A 15,748-nucleotide genomic window follows, 5' to 3' on the forward strand; every position below is an offset into this window, starting at 1 on the left:
GTGTGTGTGTGTGTGCTAATGGTCCAATAGGTCAGTATCTACAGTGTCACCATGTCAGCGTGGATCAAACGTGGGACTTACGACCATGAATATCACCACAAACAGAGCAAATATGTGGTTAAAGAATACAGCAGGTACTCTCTAATGCTAATTACAACTAAAACATTAAACTAACAGTAGCATTACAACATTAACAGTTGTACGCTTTTACCAGGTTAAAATAGTGAGGCTGACCTGGTTAACATTAAGCTAACATCAACACCACATTAACCCTGAGCTGGCCAAGCTAACCACAGTGGGTTGAATAAAGCATTATTTTAAAGCATTTTTTTGTTAATTGTTATTGGCTATAATAAGATAAATTCAAATTTAGTATTCTTATGCTTAAGAGAAGCTTTCCAGATTTTGAAGCAGCAAAAGTTTGATACTGGTGCATAATCCAAAGCTACAATGCAAAACACCTCAGGAAGGTTTTAATGCAGAGTGACTTGTTAGATTTCAAGTATAATTTTCCGAAGTTGAGTCAGCTTTACTAAATTTAAGGTGGAACGCTCTGGGAATTATGTCATCTCAAAACATGGGAAATATAAAGTTTTGACTGAATCAAAATCATGTAAAAACAATCAAAACCCATCCAGAGTTTTCACTCTTACACATTGGTTGATGTCCGTTTGAGCTAGTCTCAACACCACCGTGAAAAAGTCTTTTGCTAATAGATTTTCTGTCACAGTGTGTGTTTGTGTGTGCTGTGTTTCATGTCTATACTTGCCACTTTAAAAATCTTATTGTTGTTGCAGCTCACTTCTTTTTGCTTCTTTTTTATTTTTCCTAATAAGCAGCTAATGTGCATACAAGTTGTTTGTTAAAGTAGAGTTTATTTCCCTGACTGATTTCTTTATCTTGTATTTCAAACTCAAGTAAGTATGATAAAGCTTGTGTGAGTAACGTGCTCTGAACACTGATTGACTGATTTGCTGTCAAATATAATTTTGCTATTTTATGCTTAAAATGATCATACCTCTACATAGAATATTTTTCTTCTGCTTCAAATATGATCTTTCCTAGTTTGCAAGGTGACAAAATGTGGTTCTTTTTTTAATGCTACTCTCCTCTACAGAGCAGCAGATTGAAATGTGTATGTTACTTGTTTCACCAATTGGGATGAACCCACATGCTGCCACAGGCTGCATAAATGGTCGTCATACCCCAACCTGGCCTCCACTTACCACATAAGACATTATTTTTAATCATCTTCCTCTGTTAATATGCAACATGGTCTCTCCAGCCTCAGTCTCAACACAGAGCTCCCCACACCATCTGCTTTGTCTGTTGCTGCCAGCTCTCAGGATCCCCCTGACTTTCAGGACTGCAGGGCACTCCCCTCCATTTTGCTGTGACAGTGGAGGAATGGCATAAGGCCTGAAGACTTTATGGACAACAGTGATGAAAGACATAGACTCAGAGCTTGCCACTACTGACTGTGTCTCTCCTGCTGACAATCTCTGCTCTCAGGCAACAGGCCTGATCCTTGGGTTGGGTTGGACCTATAATGGCATAGTCTGCTGAACATGGGATTTGGCTATATGCAAAGAGATTGCATATAGCAGCAAAAAAACAGGGAGGATGTTTTGAATAATCATTGTCCTCTTTTTAAAACTGTGTCAGCCATAATGGTTTATGACAAAAATAACTATCCCAATGGACAGCAGTTGTTGTTGTCCACAAGGTTCAGCTTACAAATCAAGGCAATATGTAAATTTTTAAGTTAAATATTTATTTGTGGAGACTGTGAAATCCTGATTACATTTTTGTGGCCAATGGTGCGCAGGCAAACAATAATAACCACTTACAGCTAATGGCTTTTCGATACTGAGACTTTATGTCTTGTACACAGATGTTGAACAATAAAGTGAAATCCAATTATGCACCCATTTAAAAAAAGGTTTTTTTAGTGCTCAAGGCCCTCTGAGGTCACCTGTGTGAGCCTTCTTTTAATGACATTTTGCTCAAGTTGATCTCTTTGGATTGGTGGATCAGTACTGATCAACTTAAATGATAATTTCAAATTTCAGTGCCTTCAGTGTTTGGCAAAGACATGTCAGCTAGCCTGCTGAACTTGCGAGATGACGCCCCCTCCCCTTTGCTCATAGAATTTTTGATTGTCATGAGTAAGGTTTTTTATTGGCTTATTTAAATTGCTGCACTTGAGAGTAGTTTCATTGTTTTGGTGTCATGAAAATGGCAAGAAACAATGTGGAATCAGATTACAAGCCTTGTCAAGCACTGGCTACAGACTGCTCACCGCCTATTGCACATATCAAAACAAACTGACACAAAGCACTAAAGCTACTTTGGAGGCTTGTTATTTGGGCTGGTAGGCTTCTAAATAACTGAACAGTCAGTGATCCCCAATACACCTTTTACACACATTTTGATTTGAAATCACTGTAAATGTTTTTTCGGCCAAGATGAACACCTACATGAGGCTAATGTCACATCGTTGTATGTACGTGTTCAAAATCCCACATCTCTTTAGACTTTATTCAGTTCTCAGCCTATGTGCAAGGAAAACATTGGTTTCCTGAATCTGTTTGCAAAACTGATTTACTGTTTGTTCTTTAGTTCTGAGGCGAAGGAGGAAAGGTATGAGCACAGAACCAAGGTTCACGTTCAGGAAATGGTAAGAATCTATGAACTTTCTGGTGACAGACCAGAGTAGCTGAACCACATTGTTTTAAAAATGTTTATGCGAGAGGTTTAGTAATGTTTATTGTTATACTATGTATTAGTTAAGTAATAGGATAATGCGACAATGTAGAGAATGTGTGAGTAAGAGGTGTATGCTATTCATTTGCTTATTATTGGTATTCTTGTTTCCCTGTCTAGGTAAGGACAAAGATGTTGGACAAATACGTGCACGAGGAGCCCATGATCAGGGGACCAAAGTTCCTGGTCAGACTGAGATCTCACACCGTGTTTGAAAACACTCCAATCAAACTCTTCTGTACTGTTGAGGGCTTTCCTATGCCTTTTGTAAAATGGTGAGTAAGAACTAAAAGCTTGTTTTTAACCCAGTTATCCGATTTAAAAACTGGAAAAATAGCCTTGAATGGCCAATCATCTTTCTTCCCTTTCTTCTTTTAGAGTTGATAGCAATATGATAGATCTTAGCACTGATGTTAAGATAGTTTCTGCTGAAAATGTTGATAATGGGTCCACATGTCTTGATGCTTGTGAGCTGTAATCTTCCTCTATTTCAGGTATAAAGATGATGTGATCCTGTCCATGTCCTCTGGACAGTACCTGGTCAAAGCTAATGGTGGAATGCATTCTCTGGAGATCCCAAGGTACAATATGTCAAAAAAACGCAATTATTTAAAAAGTCTCCCTGTTGAGTTCAGACCACTTCATAAGCAGGCTTTCATACTAAAGGGGCACTCCACCAATTTAACGCTAACTGTCCGTATTTAGTGCTCTGGTGGGAGCTTTGTAAACTGCTGATATAGAGGTGTAGAAGAAAAATGCCAACGAGTTGCATTATGTGAATTGTGGGATGTATCATTTATTAAGATTGATGCATAGTAAGGATTAAATGTTAGGATTTCTTAGCCTCTATTTTTTTTTCTTTTTAATATAACTTTTCCATGTCCCCCAACTTAATGGTAGCATAATATTACGACGTTCTTAATCTCCTTGGGCTTTTGATTGTTGGTCGGTAAGACAAGACACTTAATAATTCCTGCTGATAGTTTGCTATCGCCAGATCGCTCTTTTTAGTGACCTGAGAGCCCCTCCACCTGGATTTCCTCCATTGCTACGAGCTTAACCTGATCTGTTTTTAGCCTGGTGGCTAGGCTAGCCAGCTGCCTCTGCTATAGATTGGGTCTGAAAAAGCAAACCTTTTCACAATGGCTGTGTGTGGACATTGCCAGCTACATACTCACAGTTACAAGAGGACGTCAGACGGCTGAAGCGGGACCTTAAAGACAAGGATGAGCTAATCCTGGGGTTTTCCACTGTCCCTACGGCTCAAGCTAAACATCTCTCGGCCTTTGGGTCCTCTTGTCTCGGTAACAGAGACAACAGATGCTCAGCCTCTGCCACCAATAATGATGCCACTCTTCCTTGGTCTGGTTCTGCCTTGATGGGAGGGGAGCCGATCCTGTCAACCGATGTACTGGCCTTGAGTGAAGATTTGTTGCCCATTCTTGGGTCCAAACCCAAATGTCAAGCCTGCTCCACTCCCTGCAACTCGGAGCCATGGGTCCTGGTTAAAAGTAGCAAGGGTCGTGCTAAACGCTCCATGCTCAGCTGATGTTCTCCAGCTGAGCAATAAATTTCAAGCATTGGACAGTGAGGATAGAGAGCGGTTTCCTGTGAAGCCGCAGTCGGGTGATCATCCACATTCTGCCCGGGCCACCGCCTCCGAGCCAGTTGGTGGCTCTTCTGCTGCTGCCAAGGACCATGGCTTGAAGCTGCTATCTTCTGGCTCCACAGCTGCTGTCAGTCGACTCGGCTCCCAGTGCCAGATCGCTGCCCTTCGGGACTGTTCTGCCGCCACTGACCGTCTTCCAGCTCCACTAGCAAGAGGTCTGTGCAGTACCGGCTCAGCTTCTGCTGTTAGGCCCCGGCCCTGGATGCCGGGGCCACCACTCTCAGAGCCAGCCTGCCCTCTGTCCTCACCGTGGCTCACATCACTCCGGCTACCTCTCCAGCTGCCACCCGGGCACGGCCCCCACCGTTGGTGCTTGTTGTTGGCACCTCTATGGTCCAACACGTAGCGGTAAGTGGTGGGTGGACTTTCTGCTATCCTGGTGCCTCGGTAAGGACATCGCATCCTCTGCTCTGCAGCCTACTCAGATCCACAGCTCGGTCTCTACAGTTGTTATCCAAGTAATCATAAATGACTTAAAACAACAGTCAGAGATCCTGAAAAAGGATTTTGAGTTCCTCGTGGACATTCTGTTGGACACCGGAAAACAGGTAATTATTTCTGCCCCCCGTTTCGGTGATGGAAAGTTTTCTCGTCTTCACCAGCTACACATCTTGTTGATGGGTTACTGCAGGAACAGAGATATCCCTTTTGTGGACAATTTTGCTGCCGTTATAAACAGGCCACAGCTCTTTAAACCAGATGGCCTCCATCCTTCTCTGGGAGGTTCTGTTGTTAGTCCTACAAATAGTACATCCCTGGGCTCATGCAATATTGCTGTTAGAATTATACCTAGACTAAATTCTCACCACTCAAACAAAAACGTGTCTTCATCTGCTAGGGCAGAAAACTTGATTAGTCTACTGTAGTAATTCTGGTTCTTCCTTACTCCAGCTGTTTTTGCTCTGTTGCATTTCCAATCCAAATCAAACAAATCTTTCATTCTCAGTGATCTAATTACATTCCAAAAATTCGACTGTTTGCTCTTAACTGAGACTTTGTTTAAACCAGAGGAATGCTCCCCCCCCAGATCTGCCCACCCAATTTTGATTATCTAAATGCACCTAACAGGCTGCGGTGGAGGTGTGTTGGGGGGGTGTACTTTAGTCAGTTTTAGCTAATTTAACAGCTTTGACATATTATCATTTAAAATTGTGTGATAGCCCAATTCGCTGCATAATCATTTATCAATAACCCAATACAAATGTGAATTACCGAAGTTGCTGTCATCTCATGTACTTAAATACGACAGAGCAATTATAGCTGGTGACTTTAACATTCATACTGACAATCCCAACTCATTTGCCACAGACTTTTTAAACATTGCTACATCTTTTAACCTTGTGCAGCACATCTCTGGCCCCACACATAACCGTGGGCATACCTTTGATTTCGTTTTCTTGCTTAATATGTCTCCCTGAATAAGACTGATTTTGTTTCTGACCATAAATGTATAATTTTTGATGTACCATTGTTGCATTCTACTGTAACCCAGAAATGCGTAACCCACTCTTGCATCTTCAATGAGCAGTCTGTACCTGTATTTTCCAGCTACTTTTCTAGCTTGGCAAATGCACCTCCTCCATTAACTAATATTAATGATTATGTCAATTGGCTTAATAATTTGTGAACTTTGGCCCTTGATCTTTCTGCCCCCTTCACATCGAGGGCTGTCCCATCTATCAACACAACCCCTTGGATTAATGACAACATAAGACAACAAAGAAGAGAATTTCAAAAAGTTGAACATAAAATCTAAATTGGAAGTCCACCATATTCATATGAAGGATCTGTTGTTTCAACTTAACCAATCTATTAAAGATGCACAAATGGTTTACTTTTCTGGCTTGATAAGCAGTAATAAACACAACCCTAGGTCCTGTTCAGCACTACTAAAATGCTTCACCAGATGACTGTGAAAAATTCTCATCATTTTTTGTTGGCAAGATTGATGGTCTCAGGTCCAACTTTCACCTGCCTGTTTTACCTGCCGCTCCATTAAACAGTCCTACTTTCTGACTGAGTTTGCTCCTATCTCCCTACAGAAACTTTTTTTAACACTATAACCCATATACGTCCCACTTCCAGTCCCTGCAATAAAGTTCCCACTAAATTTCTAAAATCTGTCCTTCCTGTTTTAGGTCTCATCCTGCTTTCTATTAATAATCAGTCTCTCACATCTGGGTCTGTAGCTGATCATTTCAAAACAACCAGTGTTCAGCCACTTTTCAAAAGACCCTCTCTCAACCCAGCCCACATAGAAAATTATAGACCAATCTCCAAACTGCCATTGCTATCCAAAATCCTTGAAAAAATTGTTGCAGACCAACTCATGGTATTGGTTGAGGGCCATCAAATTTTGTTTAAAATTCAATCTGGCTTATACTACAAGATCCTGTTGATAACATTCAAAGCCCTGCACAACCTAGCCCCCAATTACATTTCTGATCTTCTAGTTCCTTATGCTACCTCTTGACCACTACGATCTGCAAATCTTTGTCTCTTATCTGTCCCCCGCTCCTACTGTAAAACAAAAGGTGATTGTGCATTTGCTGTTTTAGCCCCTACCCTCTGGAATAACCTATAACCCACTCCATTAGGTTTGCAGAGTCCTTGGACTGCTTTAAACGTCTACTAAAAACTCACCTTTATAGGCATGCCTTCCTATAGCAACTCCTTGTGTGATATTTTTCTTTGTTTGTTTTGGTCATGTCTGTCCCTCATTATTCTGTGTTCCAAATTGTAATTCACTGAAACTCAATTAACTCATCCATTCACTGATATATGTTTAAGTGTGTGTATATGTGTTTTGTGAAGTGGTTTGTGACTGTATGTTTTAAAAAGTGCTACTGTATATAAATAAAGCTGTACTTACTTACGTACTTACTAAAACACTGAAGTAACTCATTGCACCTTGTTTTCTACATAGCATGTAGGAGCTTACAGGGAACATAATCAGCATTTGTGCTGACTGCAGAGAGCAGTTACATTTTGTGGCAGTACAATGCACTATTGAAAGAGCTGTATGCAACATTAAGAGCATATCTATGATTTAAAGTTTGGCAGGACAGTCTGCACACAGTCCTCAACATGGAGGTGACTAATCTGGCTTTGGATGGTAACAGTCCTGACATTAGGCTTGTTTGAGTCAGTTCAGCTCTGCACAGAATCGATCATCGGTGATCACCACACAGTGCATGCCGGTTATATTAATTTCCGACTTGATCCCAACTTGCTTGGTCATCATGCGCACGTGGGCAAGGATAACCTCACAAGATTGAGGCAGCCTCAGTTTTTAGAACAAGGCGCCGCAGTTGATCTTCAATGACTGCAAGACCCAGAGATCATGGGTGCATGATGGGAAATCAAAATGGTGATTGGCTCTTAGTTTTTCAAACAAACATCATGATTTAAAAAAAACAACGGATGTGTACTTTTAATATTAAATGCTAGATTATAGGCTATTACTCACATATTGTGCAGTGAAGGTTTAATTTGTCAACAAACACATCTCATGTAGTCGATAGTAAGAAAACTAAAGGTTATGCTTCCGCAATGCCGCCATCACGATATCAGAGGTAGCTACTGTATGAGTGCAGTGCAAAGCGACGGCAATTAGCTAGCCAGTGGGATACACTCACAGGTACTCACATGCACATGCTGCTGGCCTGGCTACCACAACAACTCTTGGAGAGGGTTGTATTACAACACACTTATGGGGGTAGCGTTATTCTGTGTTCAGGATGACATTACTCCACAACATCTTTACATAGCAAATAGTGGTGTGCAGCTTTATTAATGTTCTGGATGTCATATACAGAAGCTTTTCAGGCAGCAATGCACTAATAAAAGATAATTAAAAAAGACAGTAAGCTGATGTAAATGATGCAGGTGTCTAAACGTTTAAAAGAACAGTTCGCCAAATGATTAATACATTAAAAATCCATTCAATATGTTTGTTAGTCTTTAAGGATACAATTCATTTTTGTCAGAAACTTTCTGTGTACAATGAAAAATTCAGTGGGCTGTCTATAATTAATCTTGTCCATGTACTGGATTTGTAATTCCACTTGGGCCACTGACTGGCTTAGCACCTATTCCAACGCTACGTATTGAATGATCAGCATGTCTTTCCTGTCAGTCCCATCAGGGTTGCCATACAAATTCAGACTAGAGTAATAACGTCAGAGTCAGCTGACTGACTGCTCTGCCTCCAGTCTTAGGAAGCTCAGCTGTTCCGAATGCTGACCTCAGTGCTACGTGATCCTCCAGGATTCTTGCAGTCATCACTCTCTCCTTGGATCCAGTCACCTTTAGTTCCTTCTGTCTGATACTTACACACAGTTCAGCCAACAGCAATTACTCCTTGAAGAAAAATACTCCCTCCTAAATCATTTAGAGCTCACAAGACTATATTATAGTTTACCACTTAACACCGAATGCTGTGTGTTTTAAGTGGAAGAAAAAAAAGGCTAGGAGGCCTCAGAGGATATATGTCTTTTGAATTACAAATTACCAGCAGCTTGTCATAACTTTAAGCTTAGCTCATGACAGACAGAGAAAATGCAGAATCCCTATCTCCCAGCTTCTCAGTCTGAAATCCTTGGCATTCCTGTAAACCCTCTCAAACCACCCCATACCCCCACTCACTCACAGTGCTGGTTACATTTCTGTGCATTTGAAGGATTTACTGAATACTATTATGATTAAAAATATGAATACATTTGCTGCTCTCTCTCTCTCAGCTGCCTGCTGTAACTCGCAGTAGACACTTCCTCCAGTAATGTCAGAGTCATCTCCTTATCACTACATCGGCCTGTGGATTCTGCCTGGGTTGAAATTCCCAAATCAGCTAATACTGGTTTAATAAGAGGTTATGGAAAAGTTAGTGAGAAGAGCATCAGGGAGAGTGAGACATACAGAAAGAAGAGGGGACTGTAGAATAAAATAGAGAATGAAACAAGAGATGGAAGTCAGACATTTAGGTTGATGTTCAGGTCATGAATGCATGGCATGCAATGACAGTAAAGCTTTGATCCCTGCAGCAGTCCTCTCGTGCCTCTTAGTCTTTCTCTCTACATCTGTCCCACATGCATCTCAGCCTGTAAATGCAGTTCTCTGCGTTGGCACCATCTGAGCACAAAAAATAATTGTACTAAATCAGAAGCTTCTGCAGTTTGCTTGGGGCTTGCTAAGATTGTCAAAATTTCTCTGGCCATATGTCTTTGGAGCGAACAAAAGGGGCAACATCTCACAGGGTTTCCCACGCAGTCATCTGTATGTGGCAGCCCACCATAATATCAACATGGGACACCACATATTGATTTTCTGTTTTTTAGAGCTGGACTGCTCATTAGATGCACTATTGTAATATATATACCTCTTGGTTATTCATTGCACCACACTCTCTGGGCACAGAGGAGCTGCAAAATGCCAGGCACAGTGAAAGTGAATCATAACCTTTCATTTTGCTGGTTCTAAAAATTTGCTTTCACTTGCCTGTGCAGCAGCTGGTCCTCTCATACACCGTTCTTATCTGATCAGCTCTGATCAGATCAAGTGATCAATTATACACCCCTTGACTCAAACTACACGAAATGCTGCTAAGGAAAACAAGAACTCACAAAGAGTTTTCCAGATGCCTAAAATCCTCCAAATTTAGAGAGGGGGCACAGAGTAATACAAAGGGCCGCATCCACGCATCAGCTACCACCACATGTAGATACCTAATGTATGAAACATTGACTCGTACATATGATTTAGTGGAATCCATTCTTAATCTCCATCCTCTATCATTATCGTACTTTCTTTGCATTCAAGATTCATTTAAAGTTCTTGTTTTCACAAAGAACCCAGCATGGTCAGGCATTTCTGCATATCCTTGTATCAATGAGGTCTTCTTACCAGGGCTTACTGGTTAGTCCTTGTGTTCGATTGAGAATAAATGTTGATTATGCCGTTGAAGTGGTAACTCAGATACTGGTCTGTGGCGCTTTTAAAAAGCAGCTAAGGACCAACGTATTTCCCTTTGCCTTGCCCTGTACTGTCTAGTATTTGTAGATGTGTGTGTTTTTAAGATCTGTTGTTGCTTTATGTTTTATTGTTCATTTCTTTTTACTGTTCATGATCTTCTTTTTTCACAATTGCACTCATGTGAAGCTCTTTCATGACTTTGCTCTGTGAAAGGTGCAACTCTAAATAAACTTTCTTACTTACTTTACTCACGCAAGAGATGGTGATGTACAACATCCTGTAAATTGACTACAGCATGCATTTAGCAGTTTATAGAATAAGCATTTTTTTCTGAAAATCCGACTCAAAAGCACTGTCATCTTCTTACTATGACAAGATTATGTTTCAGTTTTGTGGCACTGTCTCCTCATATACATCTAATGCCAAGTCTTGTTCAAACATCTATCCTACCTGGCAGTACTGTAGATTGTACTGTATGTGCGGAAAGGGTTTTCGCAATCTTTACTGTGCCCACTCAGCTGCTGATAATCCCTGGCAACATAATGCATCCGTGTGGGAAATTATTGCTCATTTGGTGCATTAGTTTCATACATCTTGTAATGGCATATCCCTGTTGGCACTACTTAAGGGGTTTACAGTTAGTCCTGTAGGAGCAGATCTTTGTGGATATACAGTGAGCCTGGAATGAAGGCATTTTCCATGTTTTTGTAGATGACTGTACACATTACTAAAGACTCACATAAACATCCAGGGCTTGATATGAGGTGACTAAGAACCTTGCTAGGATAAAACCCTCATAGTTTTGTTAAGATCTATTTTTTGATCATCCTGATAGGGATATTGACACGTAACCCTGTGTTTTATTGTGTACTTATAGATGCTCAATCGATGATACCGCCCAGTACACTGTTGTGGCTTGTAACTCCCATGGACAGGCTTCCAGTCAGGCCTCCGTCATTGTCAAGAGTAAGTATCTCTATGTGATTACCCTGTATCTGATGCTGTAGTGTGATCATAGAGTCCCATCAGAACATGCTGCGTTTAAGCCAGACTTGTGAAGTTCTAGCTCGTTTTATCTGTTGCAAGAGGGTATCTCTGGGCTCTCACGAAGTATTGAAATGTATTAGAGGTCAAGTTTTCAATGCACAATGACATCTCTTAACTTTAAACTTAAGATAAGTTGTGAATATACATTAAGTTTTTGGACCCAGTACATGTAATAGTAAACTTGATGAAGAGGTGCAGGACCAGCTTTGTTATGTGTCATCTGGGACAATGTCTTCCACTCACTCCGTGATGTGCTGGTCAAACACAGGAGTACATGGAGCGCGAGACTTATTCCTCCAAGAGGTACCACAGAGCGCCACAGGAAGTCATTCCCTCATGTGGCCATCAAACTTTAATGAATATTTGTTCTATACATGAACAAACGGATGGCGGCCCATATACAGTAGAATGATTTTCAAATATAAAGCATTTGTTCATAGTCTTTTATTAAAAAACCTTTCAGTAATTGCAGAATTGTAATTTTACGCCCATATATTTTTTCTTTGCATATAATATATTACAACCCATGGCAGAACATGGACGTCTCAGTTAAACTAATCAATCATCCCCATATGATTGATTAGTTCGCCAGCTGTTGAGCCTTTTGGCAAGTGCAGATTTTACTGCACATGTTGCACCTCAATGATATGATGCAATATGACGCCACATCTCAACTGTCATTTAATAGCTCTGCACAGCTCCATCCTCTTGTTCAAATGTGGTCACCTTGGGTCACTCCACATTTCCAAATAATAGGTTGATTATCTCTAATGGTTACCGTCTATCTGGATGTTCACCAATTTCTTAGCCTTAATCACTACAACTGTCAGCTGCTAATGTTGAACTTTTTTGTGTTTTTTTTAAATAATGTAGGGTTCAAGCAGGAGGAGGAGTCCTGTTCATATGCATGGCTGCCTTTCACTGGTAAGCATCATATTTACCTCCAGCCCTGTCTAAATATGTCCAGAAATTACAAGAAAACTCTCACGAGTACAAAATCTGTGTTTCTTTTCGAATAGTGTTTAAAGCAACATGCTGTTGCCACTGGCACTGTTCCCTTCGCTCTCTTATTCTCCATTTTTTCCTTTTCCCCAATCTCTCAGCTGCCATGCTTCCCAAGATCAATTACACTAAAATCCACATCACTTTTCTGGAGAAGTTTGGGCCAGTGTTTTCCTCTGAGGGAGGATCTGCCACTCTGACTGCTACCATGACCCTGAATCCCAACCTTGCCAACCTGCAGCCTGAGGCACAGTGGTATCGAGATGGTAATTGTTATAAAGGAGCATTAAATGACAAAGTAATTGCACTTTAATTGCTGGTAATATATACTGGCTGCCACTGCCACTACCAGACCCAATCTAGTCGACATGCAGCCAGAGGCACAGCAGTGGAAAAATGGGAATATCTTACGGACACTGTTTTCATTGCTAATTAATTATAGTGGAAGTATTTAAATAGACTTTTGTGATTTCCCCCCAATTAATGCTTTGTTTGATTTGCTGTGTGTCCATAGACATTACATTAAAGGTATCATGTGGGATTAAAAGCAAATTGTAACTGGTTTAACTTTTGATATTCAAGATCAATATATGCAGTCAAGCCTCATTTATAATTTATAGAGACATATTGCTAAATTAATTAAGAATGGAGTTTTCGAAGGAGTATGTAAGAAGGGACACTGAATTCATGATCCTACCTCGTTTCCAGACACACGTCTGTTTGACTCTAAATGGGTGAAGATTGAAACTGGCAGAGGAGTGAGCACCTTGACTCTGCCGAATCTCTATAAAGAGGATGAAGGCCTCTACACACTGCGCATGGTCACGAAAGGAGGCACTGCTGAACACAGTGCATTTGTCTCTGTCGCAGGTAACTGAGTCATAGATTCATTCAGGATTTCTATTATTTAATTGTTATTGATTTGCTGTTGACATGATGCAATACATTTGAAAGAACCCTGTTAATATATTTATTAAATGTGGAAATTAAATGAATAATGCCTTTTTTTACCCTTTTAGATCACATCCCCTTTATTTTTGAGCACCTTTTTAACAATACATGCCCCAAAACATTGCAAAAAATCAATTTCCTCATAGTCCTGTATCAAAACCCAATCCTTTTTTCTTTTCTGTAAAAAAACCCCTGATGTGTGCTTATGTAAGTTAGTATGAATAATACAAATAATATCAAGACATATATCAATCAATCCTGCTGTAACTTTTAGTCACACAGAGCTATGACACAGTTAGCTAACTAGTAACAGCATGCTACCTCAGTGTGTCTTCGTTTGTGCTGTGGTTACGGCCCATTGGCTAGATTCTATTCACCTGAGGAAAGCAGTATCTGTGACTGCTTCAGTAACTAATGTTACATGGAGCATATGACGGGTTTCCTCTCTCTCTCCTGGAGGGATACTACTATCCCAGAGGTGTATCATCACCAGGGTTTCACTTATGAATTTTAAATGTTTTGTTTTCACACAAATTAATATGGCTGAGGCCTAATTCGTTTGTTTATTAATCAGATTCATTCATTTATTCATCTTTACCTTCTCCTGATCTAACGTTGAGAGGTGTGTGTGTGTGTGTGTGTGTGTGTGTGTGTGTGTGTGTGTGTGTGTGTGTGTGTGAAGCCAGCAGTCTGCAGTAGCTCTGTATTAATCTAAACTCTAAGACTGCTAACTTCTTTAAGTGGTCAAATCAAATGCAAAGGATTTGATTTAAGCCGTCTTGTAACTGTTCACTGATCAAATATTAAGTTTCACTGGGAAATACATCACAGTACAGAAGCTAAAGACACTAAGTCCCACGAGTACTTGAAAATGTATTACTAACTTATAATACGATTATTAAAATGTCATTGTGTCTCTTCCTCTGTAGATGGTCCTCCTCCTGTCCCTAATGCACCTGGTGCTCCTATGGACATCAAGATCCACGATGCCAATAGAGACTATGTCATTGTGTCATGGAAGCCCCCAAATACCACCACAGAGGGACCAATCCTGGGATACTTTGTGGACAAGTAACAGTTTCTGATATAAGCACCATAAATATATAAACTGACCTACATGAACACTGATTATTATAAGTCATCACATGTATCTGTACATATGAAGGGGTTATTGTCTTTAGGTATGGTACATGAAAACCTTCCCTTTTCTCAATTTCTCAAGCAGTTTTAAGCTCTACTCTGAAAATGTTAAACTCCTTTTCTCCTTTCCCTGTCTCCTCTGATCTTGATTTTGTAGGTGTGAGGTTGGAACTGAAAACTGGGCTCAATGCAATGATCACCCCATTAAGATTTGTAAATATCCAGTTTCTGGGCTGTTTGAGGCACACTCCTACTACTTCAGAGTCAGAGCAGTCAACTCGCATGGCATCAGCAAACCATCTCGCATGTCTGATCCTATCGCCGCACTGGACCCCACTGAGTTTGAGAGGCTCCATGGTGGGTTTTAACTGGATTAGTGATTAGTGTGAGAAAAGTCACTCATGCTTTTTATATTACGTCAGTCGTAGACTTGAGGGAATGTGTCCTGTCATTGATGACATGCCAAATGTCACTGCTTTTTTGATATGTTTGGATTGAATCTAAAGTAAAGATTTCTTGCAGTTAATAAATGTTTGTTTTACTTTCTTATATTGACTGGACACAAAAGCAGTTCATCGTATAGCCTGTGTATGAGCATTTTCACATTTTCAGTTTAGTTTTTTTTGACAGTAAGTGGATTGGATGAAATTTAAGCACAAGACAATTTCATATCAATTTGAGGGTTGTGCAGTATAATAGTATGTAAGATAGTATGCCAGTAGGGCATTATTTTCACGATTAATTGAAAAAAACATTTAGTCTATGAAATATTTTTAAAAAATAGTGAAAAATATTAATCACAATTTCCCATAGAAAAAAAACTATCGATCTATCTATCTTTTATTAGAAAATCTGCAAATTCTCACATTTAGGAAGCTGGAACCAGCACATTTTTTACTGTTTTGCTTGAAAAATGACTGAAACAATTAATTGGTTATCAAGAAAGTTGATGATTAAATTTCTTTCAATCATCTAATCAGTTAATTCACAAATGATTGCAAATCTACATGCTCATTTTTTTTTACTCAAACAACTTAGCAAATTCACAGTAATATATGTTTTCTGACTGTAAACAATTACAAGTTATGTTGCTGTTGATATGTTGATGAGATGTGGTTGAAGTGCAGTTATTACACTGCAAAAAATATTGTTAAATGTAAATAGTTTACATTACTACACTGTAAATTCAGGCAGGTCACATTT

General features: G+C 39.9%; 1 protein-coding gene across 2 annotated transcripts in view; it reads left to right on the forward strand.

The window, feature by feature from the left end:
* The window catches only part of myom2b (myomesin 2b), a 71,122-nt gene that overhangs the window by 3,041 nt on the left and 52,333 nt on the right, over positions 1–15,748 (forward strand). The window contains exons 2-11 of one of the 2 annotated variants that reach the window (XM_042504297.2): positions 31–134; positions 2,623–2,680; positions 2,887–3,041; positions 3,261–3,347; positions 11,283–11,371; positions 12,326–12,376; positions 12,556–12,720; positions 13,163–13,324; positions 14,335–14,476; positions 14,703–14,902. In XM_042504297.2, coding sequence (XP_042360231.1) covers positions 52–134; positions 2,623–2,680; positions 2,887–3,041; positions 3,261–3,347; positions 11,283–11,371; positions 12,326–12,376; positions 12,556–12,720; positions 13,163–13,324; positions 14,335–14,476; positions 14,703–14,902 — 1,192 coding nt within the window. In that variant the 5' untranslated portion in view covers positions 31–51. Of the gene's footprint in view, positions 1–24; positions 135–2,622; positions 2,681–2,886; positions 3,042–3,260; positions 3,348–11,282; positions 11,372–12,325; positions 12,377–12,555; positions 12,721–13,162; positions 13,325–14,334; positions 14,477–14,702; positions 14,903–15,748 lie in introns of those variants that run through there. The other variant, XM_088078892.1, reaches the window with a different exon arrangement.

The sequence above is a fragment of the Plectropomus leopardus genome, chromosome 1 (assembly GCF_026936395.1).
Source record: "Plectropomus leopardus strain MGB_pleo_1.0 chromosome 1, ASM2693639v1, whole genome shotgun sequence".
NCBI lineage: Eukaryota > Metazoa > Chordata > Actinopteri > Perciformes > Serranidae > Plectropomus > Plectropomus leopardus.